At 42.5% G+C, this 20,441-nt stretch overlaps 1 protein-coding gene across 1 annotated transcript in view; it reads left to right on the forward strand.

Moving 5' to 3' along the window:
* Window positions 1–20,441, forward strand: part of LOC117452543 (poly [ADP-ribose] polymerase tankyrase-1) — a 42,194-nt gene that overhangs the window by 10,192 nt on the left and 11,561 nt on the right. The window contains exons 7-20 of the mRNA XM_034091239.2: window positions 973–1,067; window positions 1,234–1,300; window positions 2,344–2,530; window positions 4,537–4,658; window positions 6,437–6,528; window positions 6,676–6,754; window positions 7,895–8,066; window positions 11,185–11,264; window positions 11,908–12,053; window positions 12,237–12,402; window positions 13,202–13,421; window positions 16,147–16,256; window positions 17,544–17,732; window positions 18,755–18,995. Coding sequence (XP_033947130.1) covers window positions 973–1,067; window positions 1,234–1,300; window positions 2,344–2,530; window positions 4,537–4,658; window positions 6,437–6,528; window positions 6,676–6,754; window positions 7,895–8,066; window positions 11,185–11,264; window positions 11,908–12,053; window positions 12,237–12,402; window positions 13,202–13,421; window positions 16,147–16,256; window positions 17,544–17,732; window positions 18,755–18,995 — 1,966 coding nt within the window. The remainder of the gene's footprint in view (window positions 1–972; window positions 1,068–1,233; window positions 1,301–2,343; window positions 2,531–4,536; window positions 4,659–6,436; window positions 6,529–6,675; window positions 6,755–7,894; window positions 8,067–11,184; window positions 11,265–11,907; window positions 12,054–12,236; window positions 12,403–13,201; window positions 13,422–16,146; window positions 16,257–17,543; window positions 17,733–18,754; window positions 18,996–20,441) is intronic.

A 20,441-nucleotide genomic window follows, 5' to 3' on the forward strand; every position in this document is an offset into this window, starting at 1 on the left:
TTTTGTCAAACGATTCCTCAGTCAGTGAAATGTGTGTCTCCTTCACGTTGGAAGCGGTTAATGGACTAAAGTTTTTCACCTGTCATTCTCGTGCTATGCTAATGCTAACCCTCCACTGCAATGACTGCTAACATGCTCGCGTCATCCCACTTTGAACGAGGCCTCCATGAGTCGACCTTGTATCACTGTGGCTTGAGAACTGTACGTTTTGGGAGTTATATTAATATCACACTGCATGGAAAGCCCCTCCTTTTTGACCGTTAGCTTGACCTGAGCAATACTCTTTCAGAACAAACGCCCCTGAAGTTGGATTTCACTTCAAAGACTTATTTTTCTTAGCTGAAAGAAAGAAAGAAAGAAAGTTATTTGATCTAATTGAAGCAATCTTCCTGCTTTTTGTAGCTTCCTCGCATCAAATTACAGATTTCATCAAATCTGAATCCAGTATTGAATTCCCTTAGTATATTCACTGCAGGGAAAGCTTTTTTGAGTATTAATTTTTCGATTTAGGATCCAAAAGTCGTAAATGAACATCAAGAAGTAACATTTTGGTAAATATTAATGATTTTTTACATTCTAAATATTAAAAAAGTAGACATAACCATGATCAAGCTATCATCTCCCTACCGTAATGCCTACGCAGCCATTTTGAATTTAACAGTTGCTGTCTTTCTCGTCATCTCTCCGCATAAAACCCCTCAGACTTAGGTATAATACGTTATTCTGCGGATATTGGGAAGTGTCCGTAAAGGTACATGCCGTTGAAGTTGTCACTCAGACAGAAACTAAAATAATTTTTATCGCTGGATTTTTTTATTTTCTTTCTACCCACCATTAACTTCATCGCATCAGCCATTCATCTGCAACTCAAACACAGGCCCTAATCAGCCGCTTGCTCCTGAAGGCAGCACACACACACACTGACCCCCCGGCGGCCATCTTTGTTTGCTAACAAGCCGTCTTCTCTTCCAGTCCACGCCGCTGCACCTGGCCGCCGGATACAACCGCGTCCGCATCGTCCAGCTCCTCCTGCAGCACGGGGCCGATGTTCACGCCAAGGACAAGGGGTGAGACGCTTTGTTTGTTTTGTTTGGGGTGAAGTGTCTTTCCCGGGGACACAGCGACATGCTGACTGCAGTGGGACTCAAACTTGATCAGCGCACTTTCCCACTGAGCCACGGTGTTTAAAATACTACATCCTTTAATAATGCAATGCTTTTTGTGTCTCTGCAGCGGCCTGGTTCCTCTTCACAACGCCTGCTCCTACGGCCACTTTGAGGTCACCGAGCTCCTGCTTAAAGTAAGAACCGGTTTCACAGTCAATTGAAATGGCTAGTGCAATATTCACGTTGCAGGAGGCTAAATATATATTAAAGGTCCCATGGCCATTTCTACAGATCATAGTTCCATCGTTGAGGTCTACTAGAATACATTTACATTGTTCAATGTTCCAAACTCTCATTGGTTTCTCACAGCATCTCTGTATAGTCTGTGTATTCACTCTCTGTCCTACGCCTTGTTGGAGCTCCTGACCCCCCCCTCTCCCTGTGAGCCCACTGTGCTCTGATTGGTCAGCTCGCCCACTCTGCTCTGATGAGTCCACCACCGTTACAGCGGAACATCAGTGTTTATGTTACAATGGCGTTTGTTAGCAACCAGGAAATGACACCAGTAAAGACAAACAGATGCTGCGTGGGGTCTGGGCGCCGTGTTGGCGGGACGTTGCTCGCTGCTCCGCCCTTTGAGGCTCGAGGAGCGGACAGTGTGAGCTGGATTACTGGTGTGGTTTCCTTGTTGCTGCGTGGGGTCGGCGAGACACAGCGAAAACCAGCGCGAAACCAGCCCGAGCGCACGAACAACACACACACACACCTGCCGCGTCCCGTCGTCTCAGACTGAGAAATCCGCGGAGCTGCAGCTGAGAAAAGATTGAGTGTGTGTGTGTGTGTGTGAGGAAACTTTACATATCATAGAGATAATCCCAGCCTACAAATCATATTCCACAGATGTATTAATGTCCATTTATTGTTTGCAGATCTTCTTAAAAAACATATACTGTATTAATTTCTTATATTGTTCAATGCTGCCCTACCATTCTCTGTCTGAGGAATAGAGGCAACAACAACATGAAGTTAGATGGTAATGATTATCAAAAAACAAACGAATACAGATGAATGTATACAGGACAAGGTTACAGGAAAACACAAAGTGCATAGGAGCGCTAGGCTGAAGGAGGAAACCCTCTTAGTGTAGGGAATGACACTTGGTCCAAGTAAGGGAACGGAAATGTATTTATTTTGTGTGGAAATAAATCTCAAACCCTAACGTTGTGTTCCGCCGCAGCACGGCGCCTGTGTGAACGCGATGGACTTGTGGCAGTTCACTCCTCTCCACGAGGCGGCCTCGAAGAACAGAGTGGAGGTCTGTTCGCTGCTCCTGAGCCACGGGGCCGACCCCACGCTGCTCAACTGCCACAGCAAGAGCGCCGTGGACATGGCCCCCACCCCCGAGCTGAAGGAAAGACTCTCCTGTGAGTGTTCAGTCTCACACATCTTGTTCACGCATGCTTCTTAGGTAACGTTAAGCTGTCTTTGGCCGTTTTCCTGCTGTAACAATGGATCTTTACACACACACACACACACACGCAGACACACACACTGCTGACGAGACTTACTCATCCTTGAGAATCAGAAACATGTTTATCGCCAGGTAGGTTGACACGTACGAGGAATTTGACTTGATGTCGTGGCGCATACATAAAAGTAAAACTAAGAAGAAGAACACAGATGGAGAACTATTTTAAGAACACTATAATAACATTACAAAATATAGTAAAATATAGCAGTATTTACATTGAAATAAAATTGAGGGAAATTCTTGTGCCAGAGTTACAAAAGATACAATATACATAATAATAAAACTGTATAATAATAATACCAACAGTGCAGGAAAAAGAGCAAATCAAACGAGAAACAAAGATGGACAAATAATGAATGTTAAAAACTGTACAGTGAGGAGCGGTATGGTGACGGTACAAAAGACCTTAGTGGAAGATGATATAAATAATATAATATAATAAAATGAGTGTTTCGTCGTGTTGATACATATGGTTTCATTGGAAAAGCGATATTATTTAACCGTTGTTTTTAATATTTTCCACATTTCTTTAAGACACAAAAGACTTACCTGACAAATGCTGAAATTAAAAAGTTAAATAAATAGTCATAATAAATACTAGGGATGTCCCGATCACCTTTTTTTGCTCCCGATCCGATTCCGATCATTTGATTTTGACAATCTGCCGATACCGATTTTTCCCGATCCGATCTTTATGCAATGCATTAAGAGAAAAAAAAGGTAACAGATAACGGCTGGTCATCCAACGCGATGAATTCAGCTATCTTGGCTGTTATTCTTTTGGCCTTTTCACTGTTCTGGGGCGGTTTCTCTTTCCTTTTGAAAGTCTCTGAAAGTGTCGGTTGTTTCAGTGCCGTTACCTGAGTGGCCGCTGTGTACTCGTCTTGTTGGTGTTTGTTTCTCAGGTGGCGTATTAGATTGGTCGTGTTGAACGTAGCTCTGTTCTTTCCACCACGCGGAACCTCTGCCTTGCAAACATTGCATCTGGCTGTTACACTGCCTTCGCTTTCAATTTTATAATACTTCCAAACTCCTGACATTTTCTCTGTCCCGACTCCCGAGTCACCAGCTGAACGTAGCCTCTCGTTAGCTTGCTGCTACTATTAGACACTGCGCCCACTCTGTTGCCAGCTTTGAGAGGAATAAGCAACCAGGTCTAAACAAGCCCAAAGAAAGCAACACATACATGATGTTGTGTAATTTTAAACCAAAACTAAGTCCTCATGATGACTTTAATACGTGAACATGGTTATTTTTGTTTTGTAACATTAAATAAAAAAAATATATTTTATAAAAAAATAAATCCCGATCCCCGATTTTTGGAAAATCACGTGATCGGCTCCGATCCCCGATCACGTGATCGGATCGGGACATCTCTAATAAAAACACTAACCCATTTAAAAAAGAATGTTAATACAAATTACATTTGATTTAATTATATATAAATCCAACTAAATACACATTATGGTAGTTGTAATAAGAAAATGATTTACTTGGATCAAATAATAGGAAATTATATTCAACAAAAAAAGGTAAAACATGTATTTTTTTTAGGACAGCAACAAAAAAAACCTACTTGCCAACATTGCAATTTCATTAATTAAGTAATACAAATACATGGACACAAGGGTAGTGATAAATTAAAGTATCTAAACAATGAATAGTAAAATATGTCTCTTGTTTAGCCACTGTCTTACATAACTGTCCCCATTAACAGAAACACAAAGACATCCATGAACATGACATCATTTAAATATAAAATAAATACAGTTGATACAAATGCATATACAGAATGGTAGTTATATAGTAATACATTACAAATAAATGATAATATATATACATTTATATATTTACAACAAAATAAATATATGAACTTGTTCCTCTTTCTCTCTGATGTAGACGAGTTCAAAGGTCACTCGCTGCTGCAGGCGGCCCGGGAGGCGGACATGGCCAAAGTGAAGAAGACGCTGGCTCTGGAGATCATCAGCTTCAAACACCCTCAGACCAACGAGACCGCGCTGGTGAGAATCTACCTTCAGTCCTTACGTTGGGGCTTAAGATCAAGTGTAGACTTCACTGTGGACGTTAAAGTCCCTGCTGGAACAGAGACATCAAGCAGGGTTCTTCTTACGGTCATTGAACACCTGGAAAAGTCATGGGAATTCAAAATGCTTATTCCAGGCCCTGGGAACGTTTTGGAAAACAACATGTTTCCCAACGTTTTGGAAAAGTCATGGAAATGTAACTAAAGTTGCCTCAAATATAATTTATATTTTAGCTAATCGCCGAAATAGTAATACTATAATGATGATAAATACTGAATCGTAATGAAACGTAAAATGGCATTTAACTGACGAGGTGTTTTGCTGGTGAGAGATTTTAGTTAGTAGCTGTAGAAGCTAGTCAGCCTACTTGATTTGTTTTATCGGCACAACATGTTTCAGATCTTATTTTCCTGTTCCACGTTAGAATAAACCATTTCCAGTGGTACGCTGAGAAAGAGTCATGTTTTTGGTCATGGACAATTAGGTAAAGGTCCTGGAGAAGTCATCGGTGAGAAAGTGTGTGAACCCTGAACAATAATAATAACAATTCCTTACATTTATTATAGCGCTTTTTCAATGACTCAAAGCGCTTTTTACATATACACACATTACACACATATGATACATGCAATGGTCACTGTGGACAATACCCACAGGAGCAAGTGCAGGTGAAGTGTCTTGCCCAAGGACACACCGGCCTGAATGCTCCTTGTTTGAGCTCTGTCTCTGTTAAACATTTAACAAGAACCACTGATTTCACATTTATAATTATCATTTATCTGGGCATTTAAAAACACTCGTAAGGTTTAGTTTCCTCCTTGATAAGTGGATGCAATCGAAAGATCTGTAAGACTTACAATCCTCAGGAATCATGCCGAAGCTCCACTTTAAAATGTGTGTTTGAGAGACATGGAAATGAGGTATTCAGCTTTCAGCTTCAGAAATGCACCAAATCTTTATTGAATCGACCAAATAGTCAATTGAGACGGTGCAACTTTGAGAATCAACCTTTTATCCTTATGTTGGAACTTAAGATCATGAATAGATTTCACTGTGGGCGTTAAAATCCCTGCTGGAACAGCGATAACAATGCTCCTTGTTCGAGCTCTGTCTCAAGCTCCACTTTAAATTATGTGTTTGAGAGACATGGAAAAGAGGTGTTCAGCTTTCAGCTCCAGAAAGGCACCAAATCACTAAAGAAATCTTTCTTGAATCGAGACAAAAATGGGAAACTAAGACGGTGCATCGCTTGCAGCTTCGCTCGTTTCTATCTGCCACTCGACTGCAGGGATGATAAAACATTTCAATCTGTTGCGTTGATAGCTTTTGGAACAGTTCTTAATGGTGTCGATGTTGGAAAAATGTTTTATGTTTTTTTAGCTTTGAGGTAAAAACCGTTGTTGCTCAGACTCAGTATTTTTTTACTGAATTCCGAAATATTAATAACATTTATCCGAGGATTTAAAGTGATCGTGTCAGAATTGGAGCAGTCATGTTAATGTGATTTTCTATAGGGTAAGCAAACTGGAAACATTTAATAATACATTTCATTTGTATCGCAAACTTTCATAAACATCGTCATCTCAAGGTGCTTCACGGTGCTATAAGGAGAACATAATAAAAAGATATCTAGGGAGCATATTGAATACAATATGGTAATGTACAAAAAAAGGTTAAGAGCGTAAAATTTTAGAATACAAAATAAATAAAGGACAGTCAGTAAAATGCGGTGTGTGTGTGTGTGTGTGTTGTAGCACTGTGCCGTGGCCTCCCCTCACCCCAAGAGGAAGCAGGTGACTGAGCTGTTGCTGCGTAAAGGAGCCAACATCAACGAGAAGAACAAAGAGTAAGTCCACGACCTTTAGTTCTCCTGAATATCGTGGGGGGTGGGGGAAGAAAAGCAAACTGCACGTTGACTCGCATCAAGTGCCAAGAAGACGATAAATGGTGGCAGGAAATCAGGTGATAACTTCCTGTCCGTTGTGTCTTCTAGCTTCATGACTCCGCTGCACGTTGCCGCTGAGAGAGCTCACAACGACATCCTGGAGGTGCTGCAGAAACACGGAGCGAAGGTCTGTGATTGGTTCTTACATTTCCATTCCGCCTGAAGTTAAACGGGGTGTGATCTGGTGGCGTCTAACGTTTCCCAACCCAGTTTAGATTTGACCACGCCCACTTCCACATGACGAAAGCAGCATCCCACGAAATATGAAGTCCCTTAACGGTGTGTTTTTCAAGTAGATACATTAAATAAAAAAATTTCATTTAAGGTAAATGTCAATTAATCTTTTATTATTAAGTCACCATTATTTTAAGATGAAGCGACTGGCAACTAATCTGTAGCCTGAAAGCTCGTTTTGTTGTTCGTCATGTTTTGTACCAACTTGAGGACAGTATTTGAGTATATGTGCTTTGAGTATATAAAATAATAATAATGATAGCAATAATAAAGCTTTATTTATTTAGCACTTTTCATACAACACGTGCAGCTCAAAGTTAAAAATAAACAACAAGAAATTCCCCTCGGATTGTTTAAGAACTTTAAAGGTGCATGCAGCAACAGATAACATGTGATCAGGTTAAGAGACGCAAGGAGGTCACTACAAATAAAATAAATAATGGTTTCTCTCTGAGAATGAATGAATGAAAACTTTATTACAGACTCAGGGTCCAGATAAAAGACAAGGCATTAGATATAATAAATTACATACATAGCATAAAAAGAATTCATAGTTTAAGAAAAATTTAAATCAGTGTCCTACAAAGAGACAACTATACCAATGTCTCCACAGCTGCGATTGGTAGCGTGTAGTACTATACCTTATGTTCGATAACACAAGACAACTGCGTCGATGCAACAATATAAAATATAAAACAAAGTGAACATACAGGTACAACAGGAATACAAATAAAAAGATAATAGTAATAAAAATAATAATTCTAATAAAGGTTAAACGATTAAGAAATAAAAAAGACCAACGTAAAAATAAATATTGCTATTGAAGCGTGTTAGATTAATAAAATAAGATGAAACATTCTGCTTGCCAGGCATGACATCACTTGAGCATTGTTGGGGAGGGCGGCGTTTTCTTTTTGTCCCGCGGAGCTGCGTCAATGCAGAAGTGGCCGTGGTTAAATCTAAAGTGGGTCGGAAAAGCGATAGACCTGGTAGGATATAAAGTGTGTGTTTCTGAAACCTCCTCTGCCTCCAGGTGAACGCGGTGGACACACTCGGCCAGACGTCTCTCCACAGAGCGGCGCTCGCCGGTCACATCCAGACCTGCAAGCTGCTGCTGAGCTTCGGAGCCGACGCCTCCATCGTGTCTCTGCAGGGCTTCACCGCCGCGCAGATGGGCAACGAGGCCGTGCAGCAGATCCTCAACGGTAAACACACCCAGCACGCTTTAGGGCCTGTGTCCACACATGACATATGTACACACGGAAAAGGAATCGGAGCCGACGTTTCAATGACTCGGCCGCTGCGAGCCACACACTCGCATCATCCTGGTCGTCCATTGATACGGCTGTTGACAGTTCCAAATGGACAACATCGAGAAAAGTTAAACCCCGTCGCTTAATGCAGTGGTTCCCAAACTCTTTCAGTCGGGCCCCCCTTGGGTATTGGAAATATCTTCGGGACCCCCCAACCCGGTTCCCATCTATATTGGTAGGATTAATTGTATATTGTTGTAAAAACATTACATTTTCTCTGCTAATAATAAGAAGATACAAAGATCCAACTATATTTATATTTTATTATGGATTACACATGAACAGAAGTGCTTGTAATCGATACTGTGAATTAATTTGGCCTAATTAAAACTGGTTGGCCTTCTTCCCTGAGTAGCAGATTTTTAAATTCAAATTTCTTTAAATAAAATATATTAATTAACTACTATTTCTGCTGCAGGTTGCAAACGATCACATCACTTTACCATTCCTATTCCACACTAGCTCATCAATGACTTGTTTTTAGTCTGCCCCTCTCAGTTCATTCTCAATGTTCAGCTTTGATCTGTATTTGGTTTTGATGGCAGAAAAGCCTATCTAGTAGGATGTTGCAAAAGGCAGCATTATGCCCACAGCTCTCTGACCAATGAGATATTTTACATTACATTACATTACATTTAGCTGACGCTTTTATCCAAAGCGACTTACAATAAGTACATTCGACCAGGAAGACACAACCTTGAAGAAAACAGAATCATAAGTACATCAGGTTTCATAGAGCCAACTATTTCAAGTGCTACTCAACTGGCTTTAGATAAGCCAGTCCTTTGTTAGTATATAAGTGCTTTGTTAGCAGTTCTTTGTTAGTCATTCTATCGCTCGAGGTGGAGTCGAAAGAGATGAGTTTTCAGTCTGCGCCGGAAGGTGTGTGAGCTTTCTGCCGTCCTGATTTCAATGGGAGCTCATTCCACCATCTTGGAGCGAGGATAGCAAACCCACGTGTTTTTGCTGATGGGAACTTGGGTCCCCCTCGCAGCGAAGGGCACGCGCTGGGGTGTACGGTTTAACCATGTCCTGGATGTAGGAAGGGCCAGATCCATTCGCAGCGTGGTACGCAAGTACCAGTGTCTTGAAGTGAATTCTAGCAGTTACCGGAAGCCAGTGGAGGGAGCGGAGGAGCGGCGTGGTGTGGGAACATGTAGGAAGGTTGAAGACCAGACGAGCCGCTGCATTCTGGATGAGCTGCAGAGGTCAGATGGCACATGCAGGTAGACCAGCCAGGAGGGAGTTGCAGTAGTCTAGGCGTGAGGTGACGAGAGCCTGGACCAGAACCTGCGTGGCTTTCTGGGTCAGCTGGGGGCGTATCTTCCTAATGTTGAAAAGCGTGTATCTGCAGCAGCGATGTTTGCAGTGAAGGACAGGTTGTTATCTAGGGTCACACCCAGACACCGAGCAGTGTTTGTTTACAATTGAATAATAATACATTTGATTTATATAGCACACTTTAAAAACAACGTCATCTCTCAAGGTGCTTCACAAAGCTAAAAGGAGAAAATAATAAAATCTTCCCGCGACCCCCCTGCAGTACCTCCGCGACCCACCAGGGAAACCACAGTTTGAAAACCACTGGCTTAATGGATCAATCGTGTGGAGGCTTCCAGCGCACCACAATCGTTTTCTTAGCGACTATGCGTTTGTGATATTTAGGATTCTGAAGGGATGAAATGTCATTCAGTAGTTGTTGTGGTCGCAGGCACCGACACCAACATCACCTTCTTTTGTCTAACGTTTCTAACGAGGAGAGGGAACATGCCGTCGCCTCGGAGAGAAACTGCGTCATTTTTTTCTGGGAGCAGTGTTTAAAAATATCCAAACTTTTCACGAAAGCACCGGTGACAATGCTGTGGAAATTGGAAGCTTGTTTTTGATGATATCGTAACAAAGACCACATCAGCAGAAAGGACTCTGGATGTTACTGCCAGAGAGTATGTGACTTGTTCTCGCCGTATGCGGATCCTTCTTCTTGCTCTACGATTGTCAGACTGAGCATTGCATCTCATTCAGACAAAGTGTGAGTCCTTTCGTACAAATGTATATTAGTACGAATAGATAATAAAATGGGGTGAGGTGGGTCTGTCATGCAACCGTGTGATCTTCTTTTTTTTCGTGTAACGTCAGAGGTCCAACTCGGTGTCGTGTAGCCATGCCCGCATCTCTGGTCCTAAGTCGAAGAGGCTGGCTTCCGAGAGTGGTCTCTATAAAGGGCAGGTGGTTATGTGTTCGGCAGTCTGTTCAGGGTCACCGCACTCGCATGCAGCACTGTCTGCCTGGCCCCACTTCTTCATTGATGTTTTGAAGCGACCGACCCCAGTTCGTAGGCGGTTTAGTGTGGTCCATTGCCGGCGCGGTAGGTCGTCTCCTCCTATGGCGCCATCTCCTGGGTCCCAGATGTAGCGATGGATGCGGGAGGGCCCGGCTAGCTCCCACTCCTGCTTCCAAGCAGCCGCCAACCATGCATCTCTGGAGAGGTGCTCAGAGGTGGAATCGAGCCTCTCTTGTGCTGCCTTGTTGTAGAGGAGGCGGGACTTGAGCCTACTTAGAGGCGCTGCTCTCGTTGTCGTGTTATGCAGGATGTGCCAGTCATGCTTTTGGGCTTTCCTGGCCAGGGCGAGGGTGTCAGCCTCCCGTCGGAGGCCGGCCGGAGCTATTCCCGCGAGGACTGGCAAGAGGGACACAGGGGTAGGCTTCAAGCATCCAGTTATAATCCTGAGGGCGTTGTTGATGACCACGTCAACCTTACTTGCGTGAGGGCTTCTGCTCCAGGCCCCAGCAACCGTGTGATGTGTTGTCGAGATATAATTGGCATAGAAGCAATCAAAAAGTACCCTAGCGCCCTGACAGAAAAACAGGCGCTATATTGCATGATAATTTCATTGAAACAATATTGCATTTCCTCGCCTACGATGAGGCACATTTAGTCATTTTCAGTATAAAAATCTCTGACCAGATGAACACGTTGATCGAGGGATTTGAATTGTCATTCTCTTTCCAGAAAATGTCCCCACACGTAACTCTGATGTGGACTACAGATTCCTGGAGGCGGCCAAAGCAGGAGATCTGGACACCGTGCAGGTGAGTTTCCATCTGGAGTTTGTTCACCAGGAGGAACAGCAGTTTCGGTTTACACCATTTTCAGGAGCTTAGTTTGGCAGCAGAAGCACTTATTATTATTGCAAAGAAAATAATTATTGTACGGTAGCGCTGTTGAAGAATTATTAGCACGCAGATTTCACACGCTCCCTAAAAGAGGGGGTTTAACAAATGATAGTAATTAAGAATAAGAAATCCTTTATTCGTCCCACAGCGGGGAAATTAACAGTACTACGAAAGCAATCATTAAAAGTTAAACGTAGACTTGCGTATTAAATTAAGAGGCAAGCACACATTCCAAAACAATAAAATAAGATATAACTAATTAGTACACATCCATGGTAAGAATTAGGTAGGAGTAGCATTTAAAAAGGAATGAAGGACTCCCTGGAAGAAGAGATCTTGTATCTCAATGGGACATTCCTGGATAAATAAAGGATAAATAAAAAGGAGAGAGTAGCATTCACACGTTTTTAATTACTTATACACATATAGTGTATTTGGCACATACGCAGTGGTATTGCGCAACAGATTTACAGTGAAGGTCTTGTTTTTGTTCCCGTATAAAGCTGTTATTAAACTTCTCATTTGAGTTGCTAATAATGATATTGTTTGTGTTTGGCAGCAACTGTGCACGCCTCAGAACGTGAACTGCCGGGATCTGGAGGGCCGCCACTCGACTCCTCTGCACTTCGCAGCCGGGTACAACCGAGTGGCTGTCGTCGAGTATCTGTTGCACCACGGAGCCGACGTCCACGCCAAAGACAAGGGGTGAGCGCGAGATTATTTCGACGCCAACACACACCGTTTTGTCTGAGTGACTGTTGGAACATTCAGGAACTTCTGGAGAGGATCAGAAACACATGGATCCTGAGATTGAAGCTCGAGCCGGGGACCAGGGATATTGTTCCAACACTCACACGCCATGCTTCTGTGTGTTTCCTCCTCCTGCAGCGGTCTGGTTCCTCTCCACAACGCCTGCTCCTACGGACACTATGAAGTGGCCGAGCTGCTGGTCAGACACGGAGCCTCGGTGAACGTGGCCGACCTCTGGAAGTTCACCCCGCTCCACGAGGCTGCAGCCAAGGGCAAATATGAGATCTGCAAACTGCTGCTCAAAGTGAGGATCCTCTTTGTCGCCCCACTATGTTGTGATGATGATGATGATGATGATGATGATGATGATGATGATGATGATGATGATGATGATGATGATGATGATGTGGGGAAATGGTTCACTTTGTCCCGTGAAGGCACTTAAATCTCCAAAAAGCATTACGAAGAGACAAGATGTCCGTTTGTTTGTTTGTTTCCCTTCCTTTGTGGCGCACTCTTTGGTTGACTGATGAATAGAAAGTAATTGGTTAAGAGAAAAAAATATGTCAAGATGCGATTTGAAAAGTATTTCTGACATTTTCTGGATACAAATTGACCGTTTTTACCAGAAAGTGGCCGGATTTGTTCAGCTGGTGGACGGATTTTGATGAATTTTGGATTGATTTTGAAGTTTTCGGAGACTCAAAACTGCCATGTTCAATCCAAAAAATATCAGAAATGGATTCAACATCCCCAAAAACCAAACCAAAATGTGCCAATTCATTTTTAAGCTATTGTCTGCATATGCTTATTAATGCAACTTATGCCAAATGTGCAAGTTAGCATCCTTAAGTTTCTATGTGCTGGTGACCCGTACTATACATATCTATCATAAGACTTCTGTCTACTCAACATTTCCAGGATCACACTCCTAGCAAGTGGACTACTACTGTACCAAACATTTACATACAATCTATAATCCTTTCCTTTCGCTAAGCAGTATTCACATTGTTACTCTATTTTTCTATAAAGTGAAGATTTGTTTCCCAACCTTTGATGCATGCTCCGATAGAATGTTCAATAATCCTGTCCTTTCCCCACAGCACGGAGCCGACCCGTCCAAGAAGAACCGTGACGGCAACATGCCTCTGGACATGGTGAAGGACGGAGACACGGACATCCAGGACCTCCTGAGGGGAGACGCCGCTCTGCTGGACGCCGCCAAGAAGGGCTGCCTGGCAAGGGTCCAGAAACTCTGCTCCCCCGAAAACATCAACTGCAGAGACACACAGGGACGCAACTCCACCCCGCTGCACCTCGCAGGTACTGAGAGCCTTCTATTGGGTTTTACCTTACTAGCAGAGAGGGCAAAAGTACACACACCCTTTACTCAAGTAGAAGTACAGATACTCGTGTTTAAAAATACTCTGGTGAAAGTAGAAGTACTGACGAAACTTCTTTACTCAAGACAAAGTAAAGAGGCTTTGAAGTGTACTTCAGTAAAAAGTACCCATAGCTAGCAGCTGTTTTAAAGAGTACCTGACCTCCCTTTATATTAATAGAACAATAATGTCATTGTTAGCTAATGAATGTTTCCATGGTGACCAACGGCAACATGACAACGTTTCCATTGGTCCCTCTTCTTTAGAGAAGACCAGGAAGTGATGGATACACGGATCGTGTTCCAATCAATAGGCACGCAATGACTCTAAAGAATAATGATCACGCACCAACACACATTCAGACTAAAGGAACCAGCTGTTTGGGAAATGAGAGAAGTAGAAAGTACAGGTATTTGAGTTCAACATGAGAGAAGTAGAAAGTACAGGTATTTGAGTTCAACATGTAAGAAGTAGAAAGTACAGCTATTTGAGTTCAACATGTAAGAAGTAGAAAGTACAGGTATTTGTGTTCAACATGTAAGAAGTAGAAAGTACAGGTATTTGTGTTCAACATGTAAGAAGTAGAAAGTACAGGTATTTGAGTTCAACATGTAAGAAGTAGAAAGTACAGGTATTTGAGTTCAACATGAGAGAAGTAGAAAGTACAGCTATTTGAGTTCAACATGTAAGAAGTAGAAAGTACAGGTATTTGTGTTCAACATGTAAGAAGTAGAAAGTACAGGTATTTGAGTTCAACATGTGAGAAGTAGAAAGTACAGGTATTTGAGTTCAACATGTAAGAAGTAGAAAGTACAGGTATTTGAGTTCAACATGTAAGAAGTAGAAAGTACAGGTATTTGAGTTCAACATGTAAGAAGTAGAAAGTACAGGTATTTGGGTTCAACATGTAAGAAGTAGAAAGTACAGGTATTTGGGTTCAACATGTAAGAAGTAGAAAGTACAGGTATTTGAGTTCAACATGTAAGAAGTAGAAAGTACAGGTATTTGGGTTCAACATGTAAGAAGTAGAAAGTACAGGTATTTGAGTTCAACATGTAAGAAGTAGAAAGTACAGGTATTTGAGTTCAACATGTAAGAAGTAGAAAGTACAGGTATTTGAGTTCAACATGTGAGAAGTAGAAAGTACAGGTATTTGAGTTCAACATGTAAGAAGTAGAAAGTACAGGTATTTGAGTTCAACATGTAAGAAGTAGAAAGTACAGGTATTTGAGTTCAACATGTGAGAAGTAGAAAGTACAGGTATTTGAGTTCAACATGTAAGAAGTAGAAAGTACAGGTATTTGTGTTCAACATGTAAGAAGTAGAAAGTACAGGTATTTGAGTTCAACATGTAAGAAGTAGAAAGTACAGGTATTTGAGTTCAACATGTAAGAAGTAGAAAGTACAGGTATTTGTGTTCAACATGTAAGAAGTAGAAAGTACAGGTATTTGAGTTCAACATGTGAGAAGTAGAAAGTACAGGTATTTGAGTTCAACATGTAAGAAGTAGAAAGTACAGGTATTTGAGTTCAACATGTAAGAAGTAGAAAGTACAGGTATTTGAGTTCAACATGTAAGAAGTAGAAAGTACAGGTATTTGAGTTCAACATGTAAGAAGTAGAAAGTACAGGTATTGAGTTCAACATGTAAGAAGTAGAAAGTACAGGTATTTGAGTTCAACATGTAAGAAGTAGAAAGTACAGGTATTTGAGTTCAACATGTAAGAAGTAGAAAGTACAGGTATTTGAGTTCAACATGTAAGAAGTAGAAAGTACAGGTATTTGAGTTCAACATGTAAGAAGTAGAAAGTACAGGTATTTGAGTTCAACATGTAAGAAGTAGAAAGTACAGGTATTTGAGTTCAACATGTAAGAAGTAGAAAGTACAGGTATTTGAGTTCAACATGTAAGAAGTAGAAAGTACAGGTATTTGAGTTCAACATGTAAGAAGTAGAAAGTACAGGTATTTGAGTTCAACATGTAAGAAGTAGAAAGTACAGGTATTTGAGTTCAACATGTAAGAAGTAGAAAGTACAGGTATTTGAGTTCAACATGTAAGAAGTAGAAAGTTCAGGTATTTGAGTTCAACATGTAAGAAGTAGAAAGTACAGGTATTTGAGTTCAACATGTAAGAAGTAGAAAGTACAGGTATTTGAGTTCAACATGTAAGAAGTAGAAAGTACAGGTATTTGAGTTCAACATGTAAGAAGTAGAAAGTACAGGTATTTGAGTTCAACATGTAAGAAGTAGAAAGTACAGGTATTTGAGTTCAACATGTAAGAAGTAGAAAGTACAGGTATTTGAGTTCAAACATGTAAGAAGTAGAAAGTACAGGTATTTGAGTTCAACATGTAAGAAGTAGAAAGTACAGGTATTTGAGTTCAACATGTAAGAAGTAGAAAGTTCAGGTATTTGAGTTCAACATGTAAGAAGTAGAAAGTACAGGTATTTGAGTTCAACATGTAAGAAGTAGAAAGTTCAGGTATTTGAGTTACAACCGGCCCTTTGAGTGCATCCATAATGCTGATTTGGCCTGCGATGAAATTGAGCTTGACGCCCCTGTGCTACACTAACAGTATCTCTGCAACACACTGATAGAAACCAAGTGTTCTGAAAGTAGGGTTTAAAATGCACTGCCTGTAATATTTAAATGTTGCTTCTCCTCAGCCGGCTACAACAACCTGGAGGTGGCGGAGTATCTCCTGGAGCACGGAGCGGATGTGAACGCCCAGGACAAAGGAGGCCTTATCCCTCTGCACAATGCTGCTTCGTATGGGGTCAGTCTCAACAACATACATCACTTAAAGGTCACCTATTGTGCAAAGTCCTCTTCTCCATGTCTCTTCTACATCAACATGTGTCCCCTCTTCTTCATGTCTCTTCTACATCAACATGTGTCCCCTCTTCTCCATGTCTCTTCTACATCAACATGTGTCCCCTCTTCTTCATGTCTCTTCCACATCAACATGTGTACCCTCTTCTTCATGTCTCTTCTACATCAACATGTGTCCCCTCTTCTTCATGTCTCTTCTACATCAACATGTGTACCCTCTTCTTCATGTCTCTTCTACATCAACATGTGTCCCCTCTTCTTCATGTCTCTTCTACGTCAACATGTGTCCCCTCTTCTTCATGTCTCTTCTACATCAACATGTGTCCCCTCTTCTCCATGTCTCTTCTACATCAACATGTGTCCCCTCTTCTTCATGTCTCTTCCACATCAACATGTGTACCCTCTTCTTCATGTCTCTTCTACATCAACATGTGTCCCCTCTTCTTCATGTCTCTTCTACATCAACATGTGTACCCTCTTCTTCATGTCTCTTCTACATCAACATGTGTCCCCTCTTCTCCATGTCTCTTCTACATCAACATGTGTCCCCTCTTCTTCATGTCTCTTCCACATCAACATGTGTCCCCTCTTCTTCATGTCTCTTCTACATCAACATGTGTCCCCTCTTCTTCATGTCTCTTCTACATCAACATGTGTCCCCTCTGTGGAAAGAGACTCTGAAAGTTTCAGGAACAAAGATTCTCTCTCTTTTTGATCCATTTCTATAAAAACCTGTCTGAAAATGAGCTGATCAGATTTTTGCCACTTTATGATGTCATAACGATGTTTTGTCTTGTGTAGCCATTAGCCAATCAGCAACCAAGGTAACCCCCCCCCCCCCCCCCCTTATCACCTGAATCTCCTCTAGAGCACCATTGAGTTCTTTGTAACCAAATGTCTCTCAGAGGGGCGTGGGGAGGGGCTCCTTATTTTCATCTAAAGCAACAGACAGAGAATCAGCACTTTGGAAACAGGGCTGAAACAGAGGGGATTATGGGTAATGCTGCAATGACCTGTTTGGTTCAGCCAATCAGAGACAGGCTCTGTATATATCTGAGACCTGTGATATATTGATGAAAGACAGTATAATAGGGGACCTTTAAATCAAATGCAGCTTCTGTGGGGTTTGATTTAATCACTGGAAAAGCTTAAAGAGGGCATATTCTGCTCATCATTCTGTGTTATTGAAGGTCACTTAAGTCTTGTCTTCTGTTGCCTCTCTTCCTCGCAGCATGTGGACATCGCCGCCCTCCTCATCAAGTACAACACGTGTGTGAACGCTACAGATAAATGGGCTTTCACGCCGCTCCACGAGGCGGCGCAGAAGGGCCGAACGCAGCTCTGCGCGCTGCTGCTGGCTCACGGAGCCGACCCCACCATGAAGAACCAGGAGGGCCAGACTGCGCTGGACCTGGCAACGGTAACATTTACTGAGAAAATAGATTTTAAAACGCATCATAAAATCCATAACGGTATCAGAATCATCATGCATGAAGTGTTACCCACTCACAACGTTGCTAATAAGTGTCTAAATGAGACTACTATCACGCCCAACATTAGCCTCCTTTAGCTTAGCGGTGGTGACGTGAAGTCATGTGACCGTGCTGTAGTTCCTTTATAGCCCAACATTAGCCTCCTTTAGCTTAGCGGTGGTGATGTGAAGTCATGTGACCGTGCTGTAGTTCCTTTATAGCCCAACATTAGCCGCCTTTAGCTTAGCGGTGGAGACTTGAAGTCATGTGACCGTGCTGTAGTTCCTTTATAGCCCAACATTAGCCGCCTTTAGCTTAGCGGTGGTAACGTGAAGTCATGTGACCGTGCTGTAGTTCCTTTATAGCCCAACATTAGCCGCCTTTAGCTTAGCGATGGTGACGTGAAGTCATGTGACCGTGCTGTAGTTCCTTTATAGCCCAACATTAGCCGCCTTTAGCTTAGCGATGGTGACGTGAAGTCATGTGACCGTGCTGTAGTTCCTTTATAGCCCAACATTAGCCGCCTTTAGCTCAGCGGTGGTGACAAAACATCACATTGGCTTTTGAACCATTTCATTCATTTGTCAGCCTACAAAAATATGCCTTCACCTCCTGGCTAAAGTTAAACTTAGTTGATGTATCCTCTCCTAAAAATAGAGCGGTTCTTTCTTGGTTAATTCTACAACCTTCGACCAAGTTTCATGAAATCTCCACCAATTGTTTCTCCTGACACATTGATCCGAATAAGTAAAAAGTAAGTGCTTGACAAAGCATTAAAACATCATACGAATGAAGAAGTGCTAAAAACGCAATACACAATAAAAGCATAGAATAAAAGCATACAAGTTGCCCAAACAGGAATGTCTTTAAGTGGCATTTAAAATAGTCTATGACCTACTTTGCAGAGGAGATTGTGACAGATAATGTACATAAATGAAGGCTCTTAATAACTCTTTTCCCTTCTCTCCAGGCTGATGATATCCGGGCGCTGCTGATGGACGCCATGCCTCCGGACGCTCTGCCCAGCTGCTTCAAGCCTCAGGCCACCGTGGTCTCTGCCTCCGTCATCTCCCCCGCCTCCACTCCTTCCTGCCTGTCGGCCGCCAGCAGCATCGATAACCTCTCCGGTCCTCTCGCTGATCTGGCCTCCGCCTCCGGGTCCTCCGGGGTGGCCGACGGAGCCTCGGGCACCGACCGAAAAGAAGGGGACAGTAAGTGTCCTTATTCATCTGTTTTTATATACAAAAATGTGGGTATGGTGCATTTATTGGCGACATTTTAAGAGCAAAATGTACATGAACCCTCTCCTTTTCTCTACTGACGTAAATCAGAAATCAGAATCAGGTTTATTACCAGGTAGGTTGAAAGGAATTTGACTTAATGTCAGGGTGTAGACATAAAAGTAAAAAAAAACATGAACACTACTAGTATTGCGTCACATTGAATATTCATCTGTTTATATAAAGAGATCTGGGTTTGGTGCGTTCATTTGGTGACATTTTAAGAGGAAAATGTACAAGAACCTTAAAATCAGCTGCTGTCTAGGGAACATGATTAGTAGGGCAAATAGGCAAAGAAACACAAAATCGATATAAAGTCTTTTAAGATATTTTATTTTATTGCTTGCAAGCATGACGACTTCTTCCGAGTGCTCTGTGTGTGACGGACTCTCTTATAAGGACACATCAAAGATCATTTACACGACAACACAATAGTGTTGTCACGATACCAACATTTTGGTTTCGATACCAAGTCAAGAATTGCGATTCTGATTCTTTTTCGATACTTTTCTTAAAAAAAGGGAAACAGTCTTAAATGTAATTAATGTGCTTTATTTCACACCAGAACACCAACTTTTAAACAATGAGAACAATAAACTAAATAAATGACAAGAATTCGTATTAAATCAAATTAATTCATTTCTCACATACTCGTGGTGTCCGTAGGCTTGCCCTCACTGTCAGAGATATCGCTCAAATACTTCCAAATTTCGCTTCTGGCGTCTTCTTTGTTAACAAGCCGAGGCGCAGCGGCAGTTGCACTCCCACTTGTAGCCATGCTTCTCGCTTTCTCACATGCTCTGGCAGCTCGCGCGTGCACGAGAGAGGGGAGGGACTTAGAGCGTGCTTGAGAGGGGAGGGACTTAGAGCGTGCTTGAGAGGGGAGGGACTTAGAGCGTGTTTGAGAGGGGAGGGACTTAGAGCGTGCTTGAGAGGGGAGAGACTTAGAGCGTGCTTGAGAGGGGAGAGACTTAGAGCGTGCTTGAGAGGGGGAGAGACTTAGAGCGTGCTTGAGAGGGGAGGGACTTAGAGCGTGCTTGAGAGGGGAGGGACTTAGAGCGTGCTTGAGAGAGGGGAGGCACTTAGAGCGTGCTTGAGAGGGGAGGGACTTAGAGCGTGCTTGAGAGGGGAGGGACTTAGAGCGTGCTTGAGAGGGGAGGGACTTAGAGCGTGCTTGAGAGAGGGGAGGCACTTAGAGCGTGCTTGAGAGGGGAGGGACTTAGAGCGTGCTTGAGAGGGGAGGGACTTAGAGCGTGCTTGAGAGGGGAGGGACTTAGAGCGTGCTTGAGAGAGGGCAGGCACTTAGAGCGTGCTTGAGAGGGGAGGGACTTAGAGCGTGCTTGAGAGGGGAGGGACTTAGAGCGTGCTTGAGAGGGG

The sequence above is a fragment of the Pseudochaenichthys georgianus genome, chromosome 9, assembly GCF_902827115.2.
Source record: "Pseudochaenichthys georgianus chromosome 9, fPseGeo1.2, whole genome shotgun sequence".
Taxonomy (NCBI): domain Eukaryota; kingdom Metazoa; phylum Chordata; class Actinopteri; order Perciformes; family Channichthyidae; genus Pseudochaenichthys; species Pseudochaenichthys georgianus.